The sequence below is a fragment of the Mercenaria mercenaria genome, chromosome 1 (assembly GCF_021730395.1).
Source record: "Mercenaria mercenaria strain notata chromosome 1, MADL_Memer_1, whole genome shotgun sequence".
Taxonomy (NCBI): Eukaryota; Metazoa; Mollusca; class Bivalvia; order Venerida; family Veneridae; genus Mercenaria; species Mercenaria mercenaria.
In genome coordinates this window covers 70,562,438-70,585,785 of record NC_069361.1, presented here as the reverse complement: position 1 = coordinate 70,585,785, position 23,348 = coordinate 70,562,438, and the positions used below count along the sequence as shown (strand labels likewise).

General features: G+C 34.4%; 1 protein-coding gene across 1 annotated transcript; it reads right to left on the bottom strand.

Annotated features, from left to right (window-relative positions):
* Nucleotides 1–1,978: 1,978 nt before the first annotated feature.
* On the bottom strand, nt 1,979–22,784 carry LOC123534714 (uncharacterized). The gene is made up of 16 exons (XM_053553209.1): nt 22,680–22,784; nt 20,768–20,845; nt 18,612–18,866; nt 18,190–18,282; nt 13,686–16,151; nt 13,293–13,418; nt 12,287–12,685; nt 11,834–11,932; nt 10,808–10,987; nt 10,548–10,610; nt 9,989–10,208; nt 8,476–8,728; nt 7,479–7,602; nt 7,164–7,229; nt 2,416–3,153; nt 1,979–2,107 (listed from the first exon to the last, which is right to left on the bottom strand). Exons 1-16 carry the CDS (start codon nt 22,781–22,783, stop codon nt 2,008–2,010), a joined length of 5,364 nt encoding a protein of 1,787 aa, XP_053409184.1. The 5' UTR covers nt 22,784; the 3' UTR covers nt 1,979–2,007.
* Nucleotides 22,785–23,348: the final 564 nt, after the last annotated feature.

Sequence of the window (23,348 nt, the reverse complement as noted above, 5' to 3'; positions counted from 1 at the left end):
TTAAATAATATTTTGCTAATTTTAATGGTTTTGAAATCAATTTCTGAGCTTTGTCCTTTGACATTTTAGGTACGGTTCTAACTTATGGCTGCATTTAAACATGAGGGGGCGGGGGAGGGGCAACTTTCTTTCATAATTTTTGCATGTAAATAAAAGAAACCAGCTTTTATGCACTGTTTAGTATCAAGGAATACAAGTAACATAGGATAAGATAATGTGTATTTTCAGTCCGGACAATATATATAAAATGGCTTGTATACTTTAGAAAAGACAATCAAGTGTCAGTAGTGAATCTATAATTAGATTCATAGTGCTGCCCATCTTGGAATATAATGACCATAATGATTTTTGTCTCAATATGATTGTCTTGATCATATCAGTGTATATATTTTATATATGATTGTTCCAAGTAACATCATTTTACGTGATGCTATCAATTATTTCGCCATTTTCAAATAACAGATTATTTTGGAGGCCATCTTGGATTTTGGCGGCCAAAATCAATTTTTCAAAATAAATTGCAAACTTATTCGAAGCGTAGTATATATTATTCCAAAGTCTTTTAAAGGATACACACACTTGTTTTGCCATTTTCTTAGTTAACTGAATTACGGCAGTCATCTTGGAGTTTGGCGGCCATCTTGGATTTCCACAAACCACTTTTCAGTCTTAAATGAAGCGTACAATATTTACATACTAATGCTTTACACAAAAGGTGCACAATCCGCCCCTTTTTATGCACGGAGTCTCGTCTTTTTTAACACATATATCTCACTGTTTCTCTTTTCTGATACATTTTCAGTAGAACCTTGTGTGTGACAGACGGTGGATTGTGGCGTTTATAACATCGATTCAGATGGTAGATGTTTTTGTAGGATCAGTCGTTGCCGGCCAATGGCGGACTCGACTAGCCGCAAACCTACTGTGCTCACAGGGGTTATTGCTATGGGTTTTTTTTTATTTCGTCGGTTATTTTAGTCAGTCGTGGCAGATATACTCCGCTGTTCGTTTCTTCATCGGTGTAGGAGCTGGACTTTGTTTTACAGTACTATTTACGCAGAAAACGTCGAAAAATAAGAATTAATGAATAAATTGTATTTATTAAAGTAATTCGCTCATACCTTTAATAATATTGTAAATTTAAATAATTTCCGACATTAACTTCTGCAACATCAAAATATTTATAAAAGGACAGTAACTCATCCCCGAGGATGAATAAAATCAATATTTTATTTATTATGTTTGAAAAGTATACATGTATATTCTGTGATTACCTGAGGTAACTTTAAAGACATTAGAAGATTAACCATTACCCTGCTAAATTTCTAAAATGGACGGGTCAGTCATTCAATTTGGGCAGTACCATTGATTATTCGAAGGGGTGTTCACGGAAAATTTACTGGGTGAATAGCAAACAGTGCAGGCCATGATCAGCCTGCACGAACGTGCAGGCTGATCTTTCTCTGCACTGGTCGCAAAGGCAGAATCACTTGCCGCCAACACGGTAAACGAACTAGGCTGTATCCTTGTAAATCTTTGTATCAAACTAAAATAAAATAAGACAAAAGGTTGCTACATTTGTGAAGTTTTATACACATGATTACCAACAAAATAAAGATCTACAAACGCTTCTTTTATGGTATTAACTTGTACCAATCACAAAGTAAAAAAACTGTGTCGCGGAAAGAAATTGGAAAAGATTGACAAATGCATACCTTGATAGGACGAAGTCTGCGAATTATACAATAGGATAAGAAGCTATAAAATTAATACCAACGAAAAAATATATGTAACGTCCACTGAATTTTAGCTAGTCATCTTGTGTTACTGTCGAGATTATTCTCAAAGATGGTTTGATTTATAGTAAGAAACTTTAATAACAAGGCTGTTTAAAGTTAAAAATAATCTCCCGTATTCTACTGATGTCATTTGATACTTCAAACGGAATGTAATCTTATGAAAAAAAAATAACAACCTGTTCCATGATTTAATATATTTTATTATTTATCAAAAAACGAAATCAGGCTTTGAAATTTCTGTAATTCCTTTTTCGTGTCTGTCTCTGACAACCTTTGTACTTTGCTTGGACATCTTTGGAAGCGGCACCCTGCAAACAAAATAGGATTTAAACGTTAGTCCCACTCTTACATCTGAGCCTTTTTTTTGCAAAATATACATACTGGAAGTAGTGATTAATTAAAGTAACAACATCCAACCGCGTCTGTACAGTTATTTTAATTGAATGTTGAATAAACCCATATCAAACTTATCGGCAATCAAGCATGTTTAATTGGAAAAGTACAAATATTTAAATAAAATGTTTTAATCTACATAAAACAAATATTTCAACGGTATTAATTGTGTCAACAAATATATATGTGCACATATCACAATTACGTCCTGTGTTTTTCTTACCTTCGTTTATCACCAAGAGTTCCAGGTGCCTTTGGCTGTTTAGCTTCCGATTGTGTACGGTTTTTCAATGATGGAAGCTGTGTGTTTATGTATCCTGGTTTAGCCTTTGGTTGAACAACCTGGCGCAGTTTGTTTGGCTCCATAATTGGTCGTTTCAATATACCATTGTGTAAGTTCTTTCGGTTGTTGTCACTTTTATCTAACTGTGTGTGTACTCTTATTGCAGAAGTACCTTGGACATTGCTGTTCACCACACCTTTACTTCTGTCAACAGGTTTCATTGTATTTCCCATCACTTTACTTTGTGTATTATGTTTACTTTTTCTACCCTTCATTTTTAATTGTCCTTGTTCAGCACTATCTGATGTGATGCTTTTTGGCTTTGGAGCAATTTTAGATCTAGGAATGTTGATATTAGGAACGTTTTTCATGTTCTTTAGGACTCCATGTTTATCTATATCAATTTTTTTATTCTCGTTTCCCAGAAACATTTCACCGTCTCTTTTCTTTTCAGAGGATTTCTTTGTTTTATTCACGTCTCTGTTATCTTTATGTGAGTCAGCTTGTTTGCTTTTAAAATCTTCATTCCTTTTAGAAACAAATTGTCTTTTTGTTTGCTGGTTTGACGTTTTGATCGCCGCATTTATCTTATTTTTGTTTATTGGCAGTGTTTTGTTGGTGCGAGTGGCAGCATTCTTGGTGGGCATGGCTGTATCATTAGGTTTCTTCTCCATTCGCCTAAAATGTAAAAGTTTGTTCGAACAACGGGAAAATAATATTTTTATATGAAAGTATAATACTTAGAAACTGAACAAAGTAGCATTTTATAGCACTCCGCAAGGATGCGATAAAACTGGTGATAAATTTGATTTAAGTAGAAATTCCGCAGAGTCGCAATATCGTCTACCCTTTTTGGTTAAGACAGAGGACTAGTCATTTAATGGCGCGGCAATACTTCGGTCAAGACAAATGTCCACTTACATTAGCTCCTACCTTCCCAAAAGTTGATAGAAATTTAGATTTAATAGACCAGTGTTAATTACTTAGTACTTTCTCTAAGGAAGTATTAAAATCCAAACAAAATTCACATGGGTAGTGTTTTACCTCCTCTGAACATTTTTTTTTCATTTTAAATTCATAGACTATTGTCTCTAAAATATTTATACTTAGTTGTTCAGAACAGGTAGAAGAGATTTTCTAGAGATGCCACTGCCTTTGAAAATATAAATTTTGTCTTTTATCTAACTGATTTTCCAAAGCGAAAAAATCAAAAAATATCATATACATTTGTGTGTAACATTCGTGTCTAAACATTTTGACAGTTCTACTTTCACTTTCACTTTGAAAGTTTGTATTTACTTTAGATATTTATTGTACAAGTTTTTCATTATTTGCAATTATCGGTGTACCTGAAGAACTGTGCTACATATACAGTAATTAAAATCATAAACATAGTTTCGTACTGTACCCTTGGGAAGAAATGCTATTTTCTCTAATTGTCCATAATGCTTGAAATTTTATAATAAAAACAGATGGAACAGCTTTCCAAATAGATGTTATGCGTACTTACATGGTTAGAAATGCACTACTTTTAACATTGCACATGAACTGGTATAACAAAAGCCATAAATCGAGGTGATAAAAAACAATAGATTCAATAAAACATTATAGCATATTCAGCAATATTAAAACCTTACAAAAGTTACAGAAAATAATTGCAGAAATAGATTTTAACAAGAAATTAATGCATTTTATGATCATATCGGAAAATGTGGCAGCCACAATAGACCATTTCAATAGGAGTATTTTTATACAGGGCAAACTATATATTATTTTATGACATTTTATTTAAATAATTCTTACAGGTTGATTTTTGTTAAACTAATTAAGGTAGTTCTGCACGTTTGATATACCTAAAGTAATGGCGTAACGTCATTTATCCGGATAGCTTAGAATAAAGACAGAGCTCAGTTTACAGAAATAAAAATCGTTTTATGAATTAGTGGCAAGACGTGAATGAATTTATTGAAACGGCAACGTTACTATCTTTCTAATAATAAAATGTAATACTGAAACGTTTAAGATGTTAAATGATACCAAATAATCTTAAAATCAGCGTGTAATGAGTGGATCTTTTTAGTTATGTGCAATTATCTCAAAAACGAGCTCACGAACCTAAACATTTTATTTCACCACACTATAGACCATATCTTTATTTAGGTCTTCGAGAAATTGCATTAAAATCTACGTTGTAGGAAATTTCTGTTCACGGAAATATTATGAAATTGTGACCGCCATTATGAAAACTTGTATGACATCCGAATTTTTCAGATTCAACGATTTCACAGTAATTTGTTTGTTTGTTTGTTTGTGTTTTTTTTTTGTTGTTGTTCTTTTTGTTGGGATTGGGTGTTGTTTTTTTCTACTTTTATTTTTTTTAATCTGAGCATTTAAACATTTCTGCCAATTTTGTACAAGAGGGTCACCATGACCCTGAATCGCTCACCTGAATATTCAGACCAACTTTCATACAGATCCCATGAAAAATATCGCCTCTAGAGAGGTCACAAGGTTTTTCTACTATTTGACCTACTGATCTAGTTTTTGACGACATGTGACCTAGTTTCAAAACTGAACTAGATATCATCAAAATGAATATTCTGACCAATTTTCTTGAAGATCCATTGGAAAGTATGGACTCTAGAGAGGCACAAGGTTTTTCTATTTTTAGACCTACTGACCTAGTTTTTAACTGCACGTAACCCAGTTTCAAACTTGACCTCAGTATCATCAAGATGAACATTCTGACCAATTTTCATAAAGATTCCATGATAAATATCGATCGCCTCTAGAGTGGTCTCAAGGTTTTTCTAGTACTTGACCTAATGAACTAGTTTTTGATGGCACGTGACCCAGTTTCGAACTTGAACTAGATATCATGAAAGTAAACATTCTGACCAATTTTCGTGAAGATCCATTGAAAAGTATGGACTCTAGAGAGGTCACAATGTTTTCTATTTTAGATCTACTGACCTAGTTTTTGACCGCAAGTGACCCAGTTTCAAACTTGACCTAGATATCATCAAGGTGAACATTCTGGCCAATTTTCATGAAGATCCATTGAAAAATATGACCTCTAGGGAGGTCACAAGGTTTTCCAATTTTTAGACCTACTGACCTAGTTTTTGACCGCAGTTGACCCAGTTTCAAACTTGACCTAGTTATCATCAAGATGAACATTCTGACCAAATTTCATACAGATCCCCTGATAAATATCACCTCTAGAGAGGTCACAATGTTTTTCTATTATTTGACCTAATGACCTAGTTTTTGATGGCACGTAACCCAGTTTCAAACTCGCACTAGATATCATCAAGATGAATACTCTGACCAATTTTCATGAAGATCCGTTGAAAGATGTTTTTAGATCTACTGATATAGTTTTGGACCGCACATGACCCAGTTTCGAACTTGACCTAGATATCGTCAAGATGAACATTCTGACCAAATTTCATAAAGATCCCATGAAAAATGTGACCTCTTGAGTGGTCACAAGCAAAAGTTTACGCACGCACGGACGACGGACGCTGCGCGATCACAAAAGCTCACCTTGTCACTTTGTGACAGGTGAGCTAAAAATGTCAAGAAAATCTGGGGGGAAGTGTCCATCCCTTATTTGAACACCAATGCAACTACCTTACGGACAGGGGTAAGCCATCCGATTTGTGCAGCCGGCTTTAACCGAATTGTAACTACTGTTTGATCTTTAAAATCCGTTGGTTTTTTTTTTTTTTTTTTTTTTTTTTTTGTAAATTGCAACTTTATTTTGTAAGACTTTTGTATACTTTTTACATCATTCTAAATGCGGTAGGCTCTTTTGAATTTTAAAATATCCTTAAAAACATCCCTGTGTAAAAATTTGGCCCATGAATAAAATTAAAAGAAAACATGAAAATTTATGGAAGTTTTGAATGAAAATATTGCTGATATGCGTACTGATATAAGATATCCTACATGTTGTAACAATCGATCAACAAAAAATGTCAAACACTTTCTTGTGTACCGGAAAATACCTCATTAAATACCTCATTAAAATCATTCTGTATCTGATTGGGATCATATATATAATACGAGCCACGCCATGAGAAAACCAACATAGTGCATTTGCGACCAGCATGAATCCAGACCAGCCTGCGCATCCGCGCATTCTGGTCAGGATCCATGCTGTTCACTTTCAAAGCCTATTGCAACTAGAGAAACCGTTAGCGAACAGCATGGATCCTGACCAGACTGCGCGGATGCGCAGGCTGGTCTGGATCTATGCTGGTCACAAAGGCACTATGTTTGTTTTCTCATGGCGCAGCTCAATTATATGTAATGCAAATTGAAAAAGTTTCTATTACCGCCTATGGAGTTCTTAGAATGATGCATAATACGACTCATAACCGTAATGACACTCGGCAATTTCCGTGTAATTACGTATTCTCGTTATGCAATTCGGCAATCTTCGAACGTTAATATATATACGTAGCGCATTTAGTATACACAACTACGGGGCAACTGCCTTAAAGAAAAATGTAGGAAAAACCTTGTGTAGTAGAAAAGGCGAATCACAACCAGTGGTGAAAATATAATAATACTTCTTCATGACAATTTGTTTAAAAAATAACGAAAATACATCTTACAGACATCATTCTTCTTATAAATGGATTTTCTCTGACGGTAATCAAGTAAGTAAGTAAATATACCTTGAATTGATTTTATCTGTTTTCTCATGGCTATTTGGTATTTCCTTCATTCCCAAAAGTAACGGACTGAAAGAATAGAATGCAACAATATATACTGTATATATTTACGATTGCATAAACCATCGGTGATATTGCAAAATACGAACGTCATGTCCATCATGTCGTCTGCTGCAATATTGCAGGCGACTTATTTAAATGGTTTAGAAATTAACATTACAAATGAAAATGCCATTGGTTGCACTGCAAAGCACGAACGCCAGGCGGCACAATTGGACAAAATAATGTTTGTAAAGGATGAAGGCGAAAACTGCTTACTTGAAGTTGTTATTCTCCGGTTCTTTGAAGTAAGTTGCTCCTTTTTGCTTGCTTTTGCTATGTTGTCCACCATTTTTAAATTTTTCGTCTACCTTTTGTATTTTGTCTTGTCTTACTTTTAGACCTTCAAACGAAAAATATACATTTTATAAGGTCGCTAACACATGTTATGGAAGATGTTTTGTCATATTCGTGAACATATTTGAAAAAGCATATGTTTTGATATCCAGGTACGTTCAATGTATCTTTATAACAGAGTTAAACTAATACCAGGGGACGTGAGAGGTGCATTCAATAGTCTGCTTCCAGATGATACATTTATATAAATTGTACTTATTTTTTCCAGATGATACATTTATATAAATTGTACTTAATTTTATCGCAATATTCAGTAATTCAAGAAAATATATATCATCAGCACAGTGTTTTGATATATTTAAACACGACGGAGGTGCCATATACTTCCGACGTAGAACCAGTTATATCAAGACATGGCTCTGCTACATAATATTTCAATGTAATGTTCCTCCTGTTTATAAAATCGAATGAAATAGGGAAACATTATTTCATAGCAAATGTATGACGTCTTCTAATAGGTCAACGTGATATAAATGTGGCCGAATTTTTATAATATTAAAACACGCGACAAAGAAGTTTATTTAAGAGTGCGTAGACTCTAATGAAACATTTTGATTCAGACTCTGTCACTTACATGTAACACCAGGCTGTTATATGATGTTGATTCTGAAATGCCTTAGAATCAAATAGTAGAAAGAATATGGTAACACTCTTTCCCAGCATCTGTATAGTTCTAAATAATGTGACATGACGTCAATATTGAAGTGCTTAATTAAATGAAAATAAACATGTTTGGACAAGTGTCTATTCTCAACTTTGTCTTAGCACCATTCCATCACGCCCAATTTATGCATAGACTTGGCATTAAACGAACTATGCAAGATGAAACCTATCTATTATTAATTATTGCCTGAATTACCTTTTTCCTTTTGAAGACGTAAGGCATTTTTCGTCATCCTTGGCTTTATTTTTGGCTCTTTTGTCTTCTTTAAAAGTTTTAGGTTCTGCTGTTCTATTTCCGTCTTCAGCTCGTGTTCAAGAAATGCAATATTGCATTCCTCAAAATTCCTTTTCTCGTGGTAGGTCTTTGCCATATTTTCAATGTGCAAATAATTTTCTATAACTTCAAATTCAGTGTCTGGTTTCAGTTCTTCCTTGTATATCTCCAAAAGCTATAAACAAAATTTTCAAATTTACTTTTCAAATTTACCTTTAATTTTTGCTTAAAGATTAACTTGCTCAAATTTTGTTTATATAATATTCATTACAGACTCGAATGCGTGTTTAAAGACGTTTAATGTTACTTTTTTGATAACAGCTTGAGCCAATTGTTTTTCTGTTTGTTTGTTGTAACATATACTTTGCTATTTCTTATTTCTTTTTTTGTTTCAGTGGCATCCTATTATCACTAAAAGATAAATTCTGTCGTTGGTCGAATGTTTTTCAAGTAAACGAGGTAGGAAATCAAGTGTTAAATAGTCTGCGATAAACATTAAATTTACCCTTAATTTTTTCTTAAAGATTAACTTGCTCAAATTTTATTTATATAATATTCATTACAGACTCGAATGCGTGTTTAAAGACGTTTAATGTTACTTTTTTGATAACAGCTTGAGCCAATTGTTTTTCTATTTGTTTGTTGTAACATATACTTTGCTATTTCTTATTTCTTTTTTGTTTCAGTGGCATCCTATTATCACTAAAAGATAAATTCTGTCGTTGGTCGAATGTTTTTCAAGTAAACGAGGTAGGAAATCAAGTGTTAAATAGTCTGCGATAAACATTAAAATTACCCTTAATTTTTGCTTAAAGATTAACTTGCTCAAATTTTGTTTATATAATATTCATTACAGACTCGAATGCGTGTTTAAAGACGTTTAATGTTACTTTTTTGATAACAGCTTGAGCCAATTGTTTTTCTATTTGTTTGTTGTAACATATGCTTTGCTATTTTTTATTTCTTTTTTGTTTCAGTGGTATCCTATTATCACTAAAAGATAAATTCTGTCATTGGTCGAATGTTTTTCAAGTAAACGAGGTAGGAAATCAAGTGTTAAATAGTCTGCGATAAACAAAGGCTAGTGCAAGGACCGGTAAGCAAACAAATTATGACGTCAAATAACCGCATGGCGTCCGATGCATTACCACCTTGATAAATAAGCCCAGCATAATTTTATAATGATGTTTGATGAAGGAGCATGATAGAATGAAAATAAACAGGGCCTTTTTGTGGTTTGTCATCTGGTTTAAACAGTTCATCGTCGAGATACTTGGATCTTAACCACCTCGGACTAAATCGTTGTAAGAACATGAGGGTCTTTGAAAAATGACAATATCTATCCACAGACTTAACTAAATAATCCACTCAAATGTTCGAGTAATGTTGTAGTTAATAAAATCAGTCAGACAGTTTGTTGTGCATAGTGTCATACCTTTGCATCAACTTTTTCTTTCTTGTGAATTGTATCAGCGAGTTTATCTTTGAAATCACCTATCTCTGCAACCAGTCGAGCTTCTTCCAACTTGCTTTTCATGATTTTGTTTTCCTGCTCTTCTTCCAGTTTTGTTATTAGTTTTAATTCTTCTAGCATCTTAGCGGCCTCTTTGTCCTCTTCATGTATAGCGGTTATCATCTTGAATACGTCACTGTTACTATTTATAGGAAAAAAAATATTCTAATTTCGTACAGGTTTCTGCCTGTTGGTGTGGTATTTGTAATTGTGAACCCAAGTATACATCAGATTGTAAATTCAAATTCTTCAGTAAGTAAACTAAAATTTAAGTCTAATTGGAATCTTTTACTGTAATCCTTTTATTGTTTTTTTTTTCAAATTCTATAATGTTAACGTTTTGAAAATTCATGCAATGTATTCAACCCATTCAGTTTCTATCTAACTATTTTTCATACAGTGTTAATGTTTATAATTTTTTTAATATTTTCAATTTATTCCTTTAATTTATTAAAGAATTACAGTTTCCGTATAAAGTTACCTTATGTTATCATGGTCATGTTTCAAGCGCTGTAATTTCTGGTTGTCAACTTTATCAGCTACGCTGAAATAGAAATTAAACACAATTTATTAAAAATCACAAAACTTTAGTTATATTACCTTAAGAACCGTGTTGAAACATTATAGATAAATAGAAGTTTATCTAAATAAATAATTATTTTGCAATGTTTAGTAAATTGTGATAGCTAATAAACTCGTAAAGTAGACACTGTCTTGCTGTGAAAAAAGAGTATTACAAACCTTTCTGTTTTCTTCTTCGGTTTTAACCTTGGTATCTTCTTGACATTATGTTCATGTTCACAAGTCCCTGTGGTTTTCGTGCATTTTCCTGAGGGTAGTGTAGTCTTCTCTTCACGGCTACGAGACCCTGAAGTTTTCCGACTGTCCCTTTCCTTTTCAGCCGATACTGGAAGATTTGATCTGAAAATTAAAAGAAAATGTAATTGAAAACCTATTATTGTACAGTAATATCCTTTGCTTACATGTGATGTACCTAAATGAGATTTTTACATCATTTTATAGCTGTTGATGTTAAAATAAAAGGTATTCTTGACCCGAATTTCATGCTTGAAAATATAAACAGTCACTACATTGTATTTTTTGCAAACAAAAAACTAACAAGCTTAGAGTATTTATAGTACTATGCATTTGGTTTAACACAGTATACGCTTGAAACTTGTTCAGATGGATGTTTAGATAAATGTGAACTACCATAAAAACGGAAGTTTTTTTAACAATCGACTATTACTACATGTCATTTAATTATTAATGTAGCTCTACATATAGTTAAATCATATATTCAGTAAAATTAAATACATTTGGCAACAATTTTTTATCTTTCACATAAATATCTAAAAATATTTTAGTGAAACTTGAGCACTGGATATCTTAAAAAGTAATAATAATGGTAAAAAGCAATGTGAAATATTTACACTGTCTTACTTTTCCAAATTTGTTTTTAAAGAGTTGATCATGTTTATTTTGCTATAAATTGGTATTTTTGTCCTATTATACCAGCTACATCCTGTGTTATTGTCACACAAACTCCACCATAGTACAAAAGCCATATTATAGTACTTCTAAATAATGTTTAGCTTAACATTGCAATGAATGTGCGGTTACAATAACGTGAAAATTCTTTATGTGAATTAACTGGAAGCATACTACAGAAAAAGGAACTGCGTTAGTTATTGCCACATTATCGAAAATATTTAACGTTAGGAAATGCACAGACAGTGAATTCAGCTGTGTTTTTCAATGAATTACCTTACTGATGACGCAGAAGATGACCTGCTCTTTGATCCAGTATTGACGCCATCTGGTGGTTCTGGTGGTTTCTGCATCTGATAGGCACGATGCTGATAACTGTAAAACAAAATTTGTTTTTGTCTTATGTTAGCTTTCTTATATTATGTGTTGTGTTTACTACTGAGTCCTTTATTTGAATAATGTACAGTGCCGCTTGATTAAAAGTATCCATATAATGTATCAACATCTATACAAGTTCTGTTCACGTACGTACAATCCAACTTGTACTGAGAAAAATTAGTATAGAAAAAAAAATATTTTCATTATCGTATACAATACGGCACATATTTGGACCCGTGAGGAATCCGAAAAAGGTACGGTACTCGCCTATGTGTTATGGAATGGATACAGTTGTTAATTACATTGTTCTTTACATTTTATTAAGTAAAGAAAAATTATGGAATAGCTAACCTTGGGTCATTCTCGATGTTACTTGACTCTGGTGTTACACTTCGGACAGCTCTTTGACTGCAAGGATCTCTTGACAGAGGTATTGGCTTGTTTGTATTGTTCGCGAAAGCGGCAACCACGTGATCTACTTCGGTAAACCTCTCATCTGTATATCGACATTCATCCGGGTAATCGGTTTCCATTTCCGGTGATCCGGTTCTTACCATACTAATTTTAGGATTTTCAAAACCTCTTTCGCATATTTCAAGCAACTCATACTTTCTAACTGCCCTTTCTGCTAATTCACTCAATGTTGGAAACTTCTCTTTCACTTTGTGATTCTTGAAATACCTGTCAAGGTCAACAGGTTCGTACTTTTGCATTTCGTTGGACTCATCCACAATGCAGCTATCACTTTCCCTGTAAATAAAATAGTTTTACTTTTTCAGAGAAACAAGTCGCTTTATATGAATATCCCAATCAAAACTATCAATTTCCCTGTAATTCAGTACTTTGACTGCAGTCCGTTTTTCAGATGCAGTAGTTGTGTTGTTTTGTTTTTTGTTGTTTTTTTTTTGTTGTTGTTGTTGTTGTTGTTGTTTCTAGAAAAAGTGGGGTTTATATTTGTTGCAACAATCATGCAGTACATCTGTTATGGTTAACTTATATGCATTTATATCTTTATTTAAAAAAGAAGACTTGTGGCATTTTTATTATTGTTATTATTAATATCATATGAGCCGCACCATGAGAAAACCAACATAGTGCGTTTGCGGCCAGCATGGATCTAGACTAGTCTGCGCATTCGCGCAGTCTGGTCAGGATCCATGCTGTTCGCTTTCAAAGTTATTGCAATTAGATAAACCGTTAACGAACAGCATGGATCCTGACCAGAATGCGCGGATGCGCAGGCTGGTCTGGCCCATGCTGATTGCAAACGCACTATGTTGGTTTTCTCATGGTGCGGCTCATTTATTATTTTTATTATCATTATTATTTTCATTATTATTATTATTATCATTTATACCATGCAACAGGCGCTGGCGTGTAAGTTTCCAGTGTGAAAGTCTCGTCAAGCTGTTTCTTGACACCATCGGGAGCTTCTTCGACTTTCTTCTGTACTGTTCTCTCAGTAGAGTAATAGTTCCAGTCACTGTAATAACAAAATAGTTCCAGTCACTGTAATAACAAAGGAACGGATAATTCTCTAGATACATGGTAGGTAAGAATCCTTTTTGCATATTTGAACACTATCAAATAACAATCACGCGGTAACATAGTATATACGAATGCACTAAAATAAAACAGGTTATTTTTGTGCAGACGTTAAAATGTCGTCTTACGTTATTTTAAGTGTTATTCTAATTATTTTAATTCTTCCTTATATATCAAAAATAAAAACATTTAAAATGTGACATACCCCTTGTCGTCTGTTTTGTCAGCATATTCGAACTTGGTTCCTTCGCAACCTTTTGTCACCCTTGACTTTTCAGATGCTCTTGTTGGTGGCCTCGACCTACGAGTAGAGCAACATGAGGTCTGTCGTTTTGACTCGGAGGTTCTTGAAATTCTGCTTACAGGAATATTGCTCATTCTGTTGCAAAGAACAGACCTTGCTCTGGCGCCGTCTTGTATCTTCAGTACCTTGTCTCGCTCTAAATTGTGTTCATAATGAGCGTGTTGTAAAAGATTATCCAAACATGTTTTGTGTACACCGGTATCGTTGAGGAGGTTGTTTCCAGCAATCATATTTTCTTCAACTAAATTGGGACTTTCAGCTATCTTTATTCTTGGTACATCAATTTTCTGTTTAAATACGTCTTCACTGGCAGCTTTTTCTGCCAAGAACCTCAGGCTTGGAACATTCTGTGTTCTTGGTGAATCCATATTCTGCTTTATGCCCATTTTATCTACATCTTTTCCTGCAAAAATGCTCAGGTTTTGAACTTCCTGTGCTTTTTTTGACTCGATTTTCTGCTTTAGGCCGTTTTCCTCAATGGCGGCTTGCTCTGTCAAGTATTCCAGGTTTGGAACTTTCAGTGCCGTTGAAACATCAATGTCCTGCTTAAGATGGTATTTATCTGCAGCCTGTCCTGCCAGGTATTTCAGGCTTGGAACGTTCTGTGTTCTCGGTACATCAATATTCTGCTTTAGAGCACTTTCTTCTATTAGGTATTTAGGGTTTGGAACTTTTTGTGCTTTTGATACATCGATATTCTGCTTTAAGGCACTTTTTTCTACAGCTTTGTCTGTCAGGTATTTCGGTTTTGGAACTATATGTGCTCTTGGTACATCAATATTATGCTTTAGACCGTTTTCCTCTACATCTTGCTCTGCAAGGTATGTCAGGCTTGGAACCTTTTGTGCTTTTGGAACATCAATATTATGTTTTAAGACGTTTACCTCTACAGCTTGCTTTGCCAGGTATATTAGGCTTGGAACGTTCTGTGCTCTTGGTACATCAATATTCTGCTTTATGCTGTTTTCCTCTACAGCATGCTCTGCCAGGTATTTCAGGCTTGGAACTTTCTGTGCTATTGGTACATCAATATTCTGCTTTATGCTGTTTTCCTCTACAGCATGTTCTGCCAGGTATTTCAGGCTTGGAACTTTATGTGCTCTTGGTGCATCAATATTCTGCTTTAGGCCGTTTTCCTTTATAGCTTGTTCTGAAAGGTATTTCAGGCTTGGAACTTTCTGGTCTCTTGGTACATCAATATTCTGCTTTATGCTGTTTTTCTCTACAGCATGCTTTGCCAGGTATTTCAGGCTTGGAACGTTCTGTGTTCTTGGTGCATCAATATTCTGCTTTAGGCCGTTTTCCTTTACAGCTTCCTCTGCCAGGTATTTTAGGCTTGGAACTTTCTGTTCTCTTGGTACATCAATATTCTGCTTTATGCTGTTTTTCTCTACAGCATGATCTGCCAGGTATTTCAGGCTTGGAACTTTCTGTGCTATTGGTACATCAATATTCTGCTTTGTGCTGTTTTCCTCTACAGCATGCTCTGCCAGGTATTTCAGGCTTGGAACTTTCTGTGCTCTTGGTGCATCAATATTCTGCTTTAGGCCATTTTCCTTCACAGCTTGTTCTGAAAGGTATTTCAGGCTTGGAACTTTCTGTACTATTGGTACATCAATATTCTGCTTAAGGCCGTTTTCCTTCACAGCTTGTTCTGCAAGGCATTTCAGGCTTGGAACTTTCTGTGCTCTTGGTACATCAATATTCTGCTTTATGCTGTTTTCCTCTACAGCTTGTTCTGTCAGGTATTTCAGGCTTGGAACTTTCTGTTCTCTTGGTACATCAATATTTATCTCTACAGCTTGCTCTGCCAGGTATTGCAGGCTCGGAACTTTCTGTGGTTTTTGTAGCTTTATTTCTCGCTTTGGACTGTATTCATTGACAACTTCCTCTGTAAAGAATTTTAGGCTTGGAACCTCCAGTGATGTCTGGGCAAGAGATATTACAGACCTGTTGCTTAGGACTGGGATTTTGCTTGTCCTCCGTATGGGTGCAGATTTAGCACTCAATTTCCGAGAATCCACGTATCTCGGTTTCAATTTATTAATGAAACCAACTTGTGGGGTAATCGACCTAGGAACAGGAATGCGGCTGTGCTGTACCTGTGCTGTAACGCCTGTACTAGATGTTGATGTTTCATCTCTTCTGGAAGCACTTCCTTGCTGTCTTGCAGAATGTGTGTCACTACTTTCAGCGGAAATCAGATTTGATCGCTTTCTATAAACTGGAATAGGTATACAGCATATTTTCCTACACATTCTGGGACTTTTCAAGTCGCCGCTACTGGTAGCATAAATGACGTTGTCTTCCCAGCTGTAGCTGCTGTGATTTCTTGTGCTATTATTAGTGCTGCTTGTATCCGTTGCACTGGAGGTAAAATAAATAAACGGCAATCGTTTTCAAAGAAATCATACAAAACACTTACTTACAGTTACCTGTAACTAGACAATCAATCAAGCAACTATGGCGCTTGCACAGGATAGTACTATCGCCTACTGAGATTAAAAAAAAAATGGAATGCACTTCCTTAACTAGTCATAGCTTCTATGCCGTCTAAACAGCTGATCGCATGTATTGTCATGCTGCCGTTTGACTGAGGCCCGATAGGGATAGCCGTATTCAGAGCTCTATGTATAGATCTATTCCTTAACCACCTAACTTTTACTTCTTTTTAAAACACTGCTATCCGTCGGGCCCGTTTTGTTATCAGACATTTGACATTTGAATGGTCCGGTTTTCATTGAATTTTAGCTAAGCGTGCTATTTCAAAAAAAAAATGATGAATTATGTTTAACTGTCATAAAACCACATTCAGACGTGACAAAGATTAAACGACATATATGCTTTTAAAATCTGTACCATGTCATAAAATAAAGCATCCGAGTAACTATTGGATAAATTAGGCGCTTATAGTGTTTGAAATATTTTTGAACACGAAACTGATTTTAACAATTACAAAGACAATTGAGCCGCGCCGTGAGAAAATCAACATAGTGGCTTTGCGACCAGCATGGATCCAGACCAGCCTGCGCATCCGCGCAGTCTGGTCATGATCAATGATGTTCGCTTTCAAAGCCTAATGCAATGTGAGAAACCGTTAGCGAACAGCACTGATCATGACCAGACTGCGCGGGTGCGCAGGCTGGTCTGGATCCGTGCTGGTCGCAAAGCCACTATGTTGGTTTTCTCATGGCGCGGCTCACATGATAAATAGTGTTAGTCCAAATACAGACTTATTAAAATTTATGTCCGTGTGTTAATAAAACTTGTTAAAATAACTTAGATTTATTAAAGCAACAACTCAATGTAAAATCAGTGTAAAATATTATACAATGTTGCATAAAGAGAAACGAATTGTACACATGCACAGGAAAGTCTAATACGTATAGTTGTTAAAGATATGCAAAATATTAACCGGATATTATTTCTAAGCAATGCATTTTTGACTTTAATTTGTAAAACCTTCAAGATAATATCAAAAAATTCAAACATTTCTTACTACCGCTTATAGACGTCTTCTATTAGTTTCATTTTAGTAAAATTTCCCGGGGTATATGTATTTCTGAGGTATCTGCGTCTTGTTTCCTTCATAATAACCCCTTCTTGTAGCATAAAAGATATAATCTAATCCATAGAATGTTTTGCTGTATCATTTACCAACGTCAAATGCACTGCCCCAACAATGTTCGTACTCGCTTCTCTCCTTGTTTACTCCCCTTTTAGAAATCAGCGTCGATTCAGTTTTTGTAGATAGGCCTAACCATCGAGTGTAACTTGTGCGATTTTGTTTTTAGGAATCATGTTAGGCCTACTAATGATTTTGTTAAGTATCAGTCGGTATGTTTTTATTATATATCTAATTTCTCGAAGAATTTATATAAAAAGTTTGAAAGCTTGTCACTACTTTCCACACTCGAAATGTGTTCGTACACAAAATAACTCGAATAAAGTTATTATTCTTGAAATTGTGCTCCTGTTTACCAAATTTTTAAGTAATATAAAACATTATTGGTAATGTCAAGTTTGTAATAACGAAAGAAAAAAATGTTTAAAAACCTTTAATACATGCTTTTGGCAGTGTTGTTGATTTCGTGGCCCTGGTTATGGATATTTAAAACATATTTACCGTTTCCAAGAACAACAGAATGGTAATTAAAATGTACCGGAATCGTAAAGTCATCACATATGAACTGAACAGTCGTGTCATGTTTTTATGCAAGAATAGCGACAATACACGTTTGTTTTGTGTGTTAACGTCAGCAGAAGCCCTTGGGATATGTTTGTGACCGAGACCGAAACATTCCCGCGGGCTTCTGCAGACGTTAATACACAAAAAGCTTGTATTATCCCTACATTAGAAAACGTTTTCCTGTAACCTGAAAAAAGTAGAATATTTTGTACTTACGTGTATTTTACAGTCGATGATGGCCGGCTAGCTGTATAACGCTCGGGACCGGCTTGCGGATAACTCGGCAGAATGGAAGCTGATTTCCAGCCTCTGTAATGTAACCATAGAAACGGATGTATATGTATATTCAATGTTTGGTTGAATATAAGTCACCGAGGCAAAAGAAAATGATTTGCAATTTGACAAGCTAAATGCCTGTTTCTTATTTCTAAATGCCTGTTTTTTATTTCTACCACAGAAAATACTCACGGCGAAAGAGAAAAGAAAACAAGCTTTCCAGTTTCATCAATTTTGCTAAAATCCCTCATTCAGTTAAATTACTATTTGTTTTGGGTCCTATTTATAGGGTATTTTAGTTCAAAAGAGTATATTCCAAAAAGGTAAGTTTTTAAAAAATGAAACAATATACAAACAGATACCTGTCTAACAGTTTTGCAATTCTTGGGTTTGGAAGATGGTTCTCAGACTGTACATGCTGAGGTAAAACACTAGAGGGCCTCCAAGGCCTTGTGTGGGCGGCACATGAGGTCCTCTGTGTGTTAGTGTTAGTCGAAGATGATAATACGTCCATGTGAGGGACACTGGCGGGTCTCTCTGGTTTAATGACTGGTGTTGGAATGTGGCTGGGCTTCAGCGGTTGGCTGTTTGATCTTTCAATTTTAGCGGTTTTTATTCTGAAACATTTAAATTAGTTTATCAAGACCTATTATTTTCTTATTTGTATACAACTTTTTGAATGTGCTGCTTTTATTAGCAAACTATTTTTTTTTAAACGCTATGAGTGAAATCCAAGTGCACAAGATTCGTAAAGATGATTAATTGGATGTATAAGATGCTGCAACTTCATTTCACTGCAAGAAGTCTTTAATTACGGAACAGAATAAACGTAGTCTATTCTAAATATCTACCACATTACGGAAGGCCAGCGCGTAACGTTAATATCAAAAATATTTCATGCTAAATATCGACTGCTAAATACAAATTCTAAATACAAGCATTTAATTCTGAATGCCAAGTACCTAATGCCAAATACTTAATTATAATTGTCAAATACTTAATGCTAAATAAAGATTGTATAATATTCTTTAGCATTATGAGAAGATGGTCTAAGAAAATTGGACCGGAACTGTTAGAACTACAATTAACGCATGGACAAGTTTGAAAAGAGACAAAGTGACCGAAATCCAGTGACGATGTAAAAGTCGCCGCGCTATGACATTTTGAGCCCTAACAATAAAATGTCGGATTTCATTTTTGTGCATTTAATAATTATAATGAGCTATTATCATTTTGCGATCCGCATTTTGACATTCGATGTGTAGCATTTTGGTAACTAGTATTTGGCATAAAGTATTTGGAATTTAGTCTATGAATATTAACATAGGCATGTATTAAGACATTTATTATAGTAGACCGATGAGCCATGCAAATTGCCAAATGCTATATGCTATCTTACTAAATGCTAAATGCCATATTACTAATGCTTATTGCCAGCTGATAACCGTCAACTCCTTTAACTTTAGGAGTTAAAGATATGTATTTCTCAAAAAAACTAACGAATGTAACTCTTAATTATTTGAAAACATTTACTATTCTACCAATCTGTTTTGAAGCAATAAATTGAATAATATGTTCTGCCGGTTATGGCAACATGAGACCGAAACGGTTTACTATACAATGTTAAGAGGAAAAAATAACAGAGAGTAACGAACACCAATTACTTTTTAGAGGATGATTCCATTGATATATTCAGCTCTTTATTGAATAAGCACTTAGCAATAAGCATTTGGCATTTATTGTTTCGAATTTCGCAATTAACAATTAGCATTTGTCGTCTGACAAGTACCATTTGACGGTCAATATTTGACATTAAGCATTTAGCAAATAGCATTTTGAACTGACTAATTGACATTTAGCATTTGCCAAGTGGCATGCTGCGCCGGCCTTCCATAAATATATCCGTGCTATAGCGATAATTACATTACTATAAAAAAAAGGCCGGTGCGCCATGCTAATTGCCAAATGCCAAATGTTTAATGCTAAATGCCAATTATTTAATGCTTACTGTCATTAGTTAGTGCTTTATGCTACATATCAAATGCTTTATGCCATATACTTAATGCTAAATGCCAAATTCTAAATGTCAAATAGGTAATGCTTTATTGCGTCAAAGTCTTTAACCTTTTGAGTTAATGATTTCTTTCTCTTAAACTAAAAATGTATTTTTTTAATTATTTTAGACATACAATATCAGTCCGGCTTGAAACAATAGCATGTTCTACCGGCCTTAAGAAACTTGGACCGACAATGTTTACTCTAAAAATGTTTAGAAATATTTTTAATAGAGACAAAGTTATGTAACAAAGTCCAATGACTATTTAGATGATGCATTCATACACTGAAATGTTCAGCTCTTCTTTTTAATAAGCACTTGGCAATAAGCATTTGCCCTTTACTGTTTCGAATTATTCAACATGTTTGACAATTACTATTTGACAGTCAGTATTTGGCAACCAGGATTTGCCAATTAACATGACGCACCGGCCTTCCATAATTTCAAAACAATATTACTCACTTTGTTCGCATTATGAGTTTCTCCACGCTGGATACAGGTCGATTACTCGACACCGAACAGCTAGGATGCGTCGTCGATCTGAAAACAAGAAATAAAACATTGATCAAAATTTATGTTTACCTTTTCAAATACGAAATTAGTCGTCAGATATAATAAGAAATAAATTGTTGAGCCATTAGGATTTTCAAAGCCTCTCGATCTCTCCGCCAGGAGGTCGCTGTTTTGGGGGACCAAGGGTGTCAGAACCATGCTACCATGGCTGCTAACACCTTATTTCTAAAGTTGAAACATCTTGGTATATTAAAATCTAGAAATTTAGGCTCCAACCTTTCATCTTTCATGTATGAACATGATAACTACAGATCGTCAACTAATTTTTACTCCTTTCAAACGTTTCCTATATTCTTTTAATATAATTTTCTTTTTCAGTTTTATCGGATCAAATTTTGTCAGTTTTTCCTCGCGCACCCAACAAGTACTAACCATAAGTCAATAAATTATGTCATTCATCATCACCATCATCATGATCATCATCATTATTATCATCACCATCTATTACCATCATCATCATTGCAATATATTCTAATATGTAATGTTGAATTCATACATCTATCTTATATGCGCGTTTGTTTTTCGTTTGCCAGTATGTGCCGCCTGTACTTGGGAAGGGTTTACATTTTGTATTGCAATAATTGCTTGTCCAGTCCATGTGCTGGTTTGAAATCATTATGTAAATGTGTTATGTATTTTTATGTGTTTAAAACAATACAATATAGTTCAACTGGAAGGAAATCACACCCGCGGCCTTAAAATAATGACTGCAAAATAAATTTGAAAAACGGCAAAAAATCATTTTACAGTAATTTCCTGAATAGAAAGCCAACGAAGTCAACATTATTCGTGTTATATTTTTAAATTATTACTCTAAAAAGGTCAATTTAATTTGCTAAATGCTTACTGAATTCCTGTCTGTTTATTAATAATGATGAATACAAAATATTTGATTATTTATAATGGGCCCAGCCCCTACACATACTTTGTTTGTATGCTGGACAATGTTTATGTGAACTTACAGTATGATAAAAGCAAAAGTAACAAATACAGTAAGATATAAGCAATAGTTACAAAGATATGACAAAAAAAAAAGGTTGCCGAAAAACTTTAACCTTAAAAATAACCCAAGTATAACACCTTGGTGACCTTGACCTTGGGTATAATGGGCTCAGCCCATACACATACATTGTCTGTATAATGTTTAAGACCCGATCGCACTCAGCTTGACCTTGACCTTGGGAATAATGGACTCATCCCCTACACATACTTTTTTGTATACTGGACAGTGTTTATGTAAAGTTACAGTAAGATATAAGCAATAGTTACAAAGATACGACAGAAAAACAAAGGTTGCCGAAAAACTTTAACCTAAAAATAACCTAAGTATAACAGCTTGGTGACCTTGACCTTGGGTATAATGGGCTCAGCCCATACACATACATTGTCTGTATAATGTTTAAGACCCGATCGCACTCAGCTACATTATTAAAATGGGTTGTACCACTATTTGACAACTTTCGGGAATGGTCCTCTTTAGTACCAACAGTTTATGAATGCCTAAAGTCATTTTAAAATATAAGAAGTGTAATGATACTTTCTGATTATCGACTCGTAGAAAGTATTTTAGAAAAGGACTTTGATAAGTTAATGATATCAGGCTCGTATTTCCCTACTTCGGTCTTGCAAGTTCCTTCCTGTGAATTGAAACATGAATAATAGGTCTCCTTCGATTAAATCTAAGGAGAACAATGCATGAATTTGTCTGCAATCATCTATGAATATCAAAAAATGAAAATATTGGAGAAAATAGTACCTACACAGCATTGTATGAGTAATTTAAAAGGAGACAAATACTTACGGCGACTTATTCAGTGCCATCTTGACGCAGTAACTAGGGAACTGACGTCGTCTTTTAACCTTTGAACTTTGATTAGCCAATAAGATTATAGAGAGCGACGTCATGACGTTTTTACGTTGTCTGACTATCGACTCCTCACATTCACTGAATGCCGCTGTGACGGTCGTAGAAAACGGTTAGAGTTGTATTTAAAATGAACTTTGGAATGGTGCGTAGGTCAAAGTTGTGCGTTTTAATACTTCATCTCATTATAGTCTAATAGCAAATCAATATAAGGGGATATTATACGATATGTTGCTAAAAGTATTGTTATTAAATTCCTCAATGAGTTAGACAGTTTAAACAATTTTTTATTTCAACAATAACATTTTTGTCACCATTTGTGAAAAATTCGATCCTATTCTCTTCACGTTTTGGACATGCACGCTTTGCATGTCATTTTATTTATTTATTTATTTATGACATCATTAATTAATTCTAGAAATCATTAAATGCATTTAAAGATGCCACAAAATTATTTCGAAATATCTACAACCTGATTATTGATATCTTAAAATTACCTTTGTTGTATGATATCCTCAATTTAACTTAATTCTGTCTATGGGGTGCCGTTAACATAATAATAATAACAATAATAAAATCTTTATTTAATGAAGGTAACATACAAAG

Excerpts from the sequence above, each read along its gene's own strand:
- LOC123534714 (XM_053553209.1), bottom strand. The coding sequence starts at position 22,783 with ATGACGTCGCTCTCTATAATCTTATTGGCTAATCAAAGTTCAAAGGTT. Across the intron at positions 16,152-18,189 it reads TCATCGACTGTAAAATACAC|TGCAACGGATACAAGCAGCA; the intron begins GTAAGTACAAAA and ends TTTTACCTCCAG. Across the intron at positions 7,603-8,475 it reads ACGTCTTCAAAAGGAAAAAG|GTCTAAAAGTAAGACAAGAC; the intron begins GTAATTCAGGCA and ends TTTCGTTTGAAG.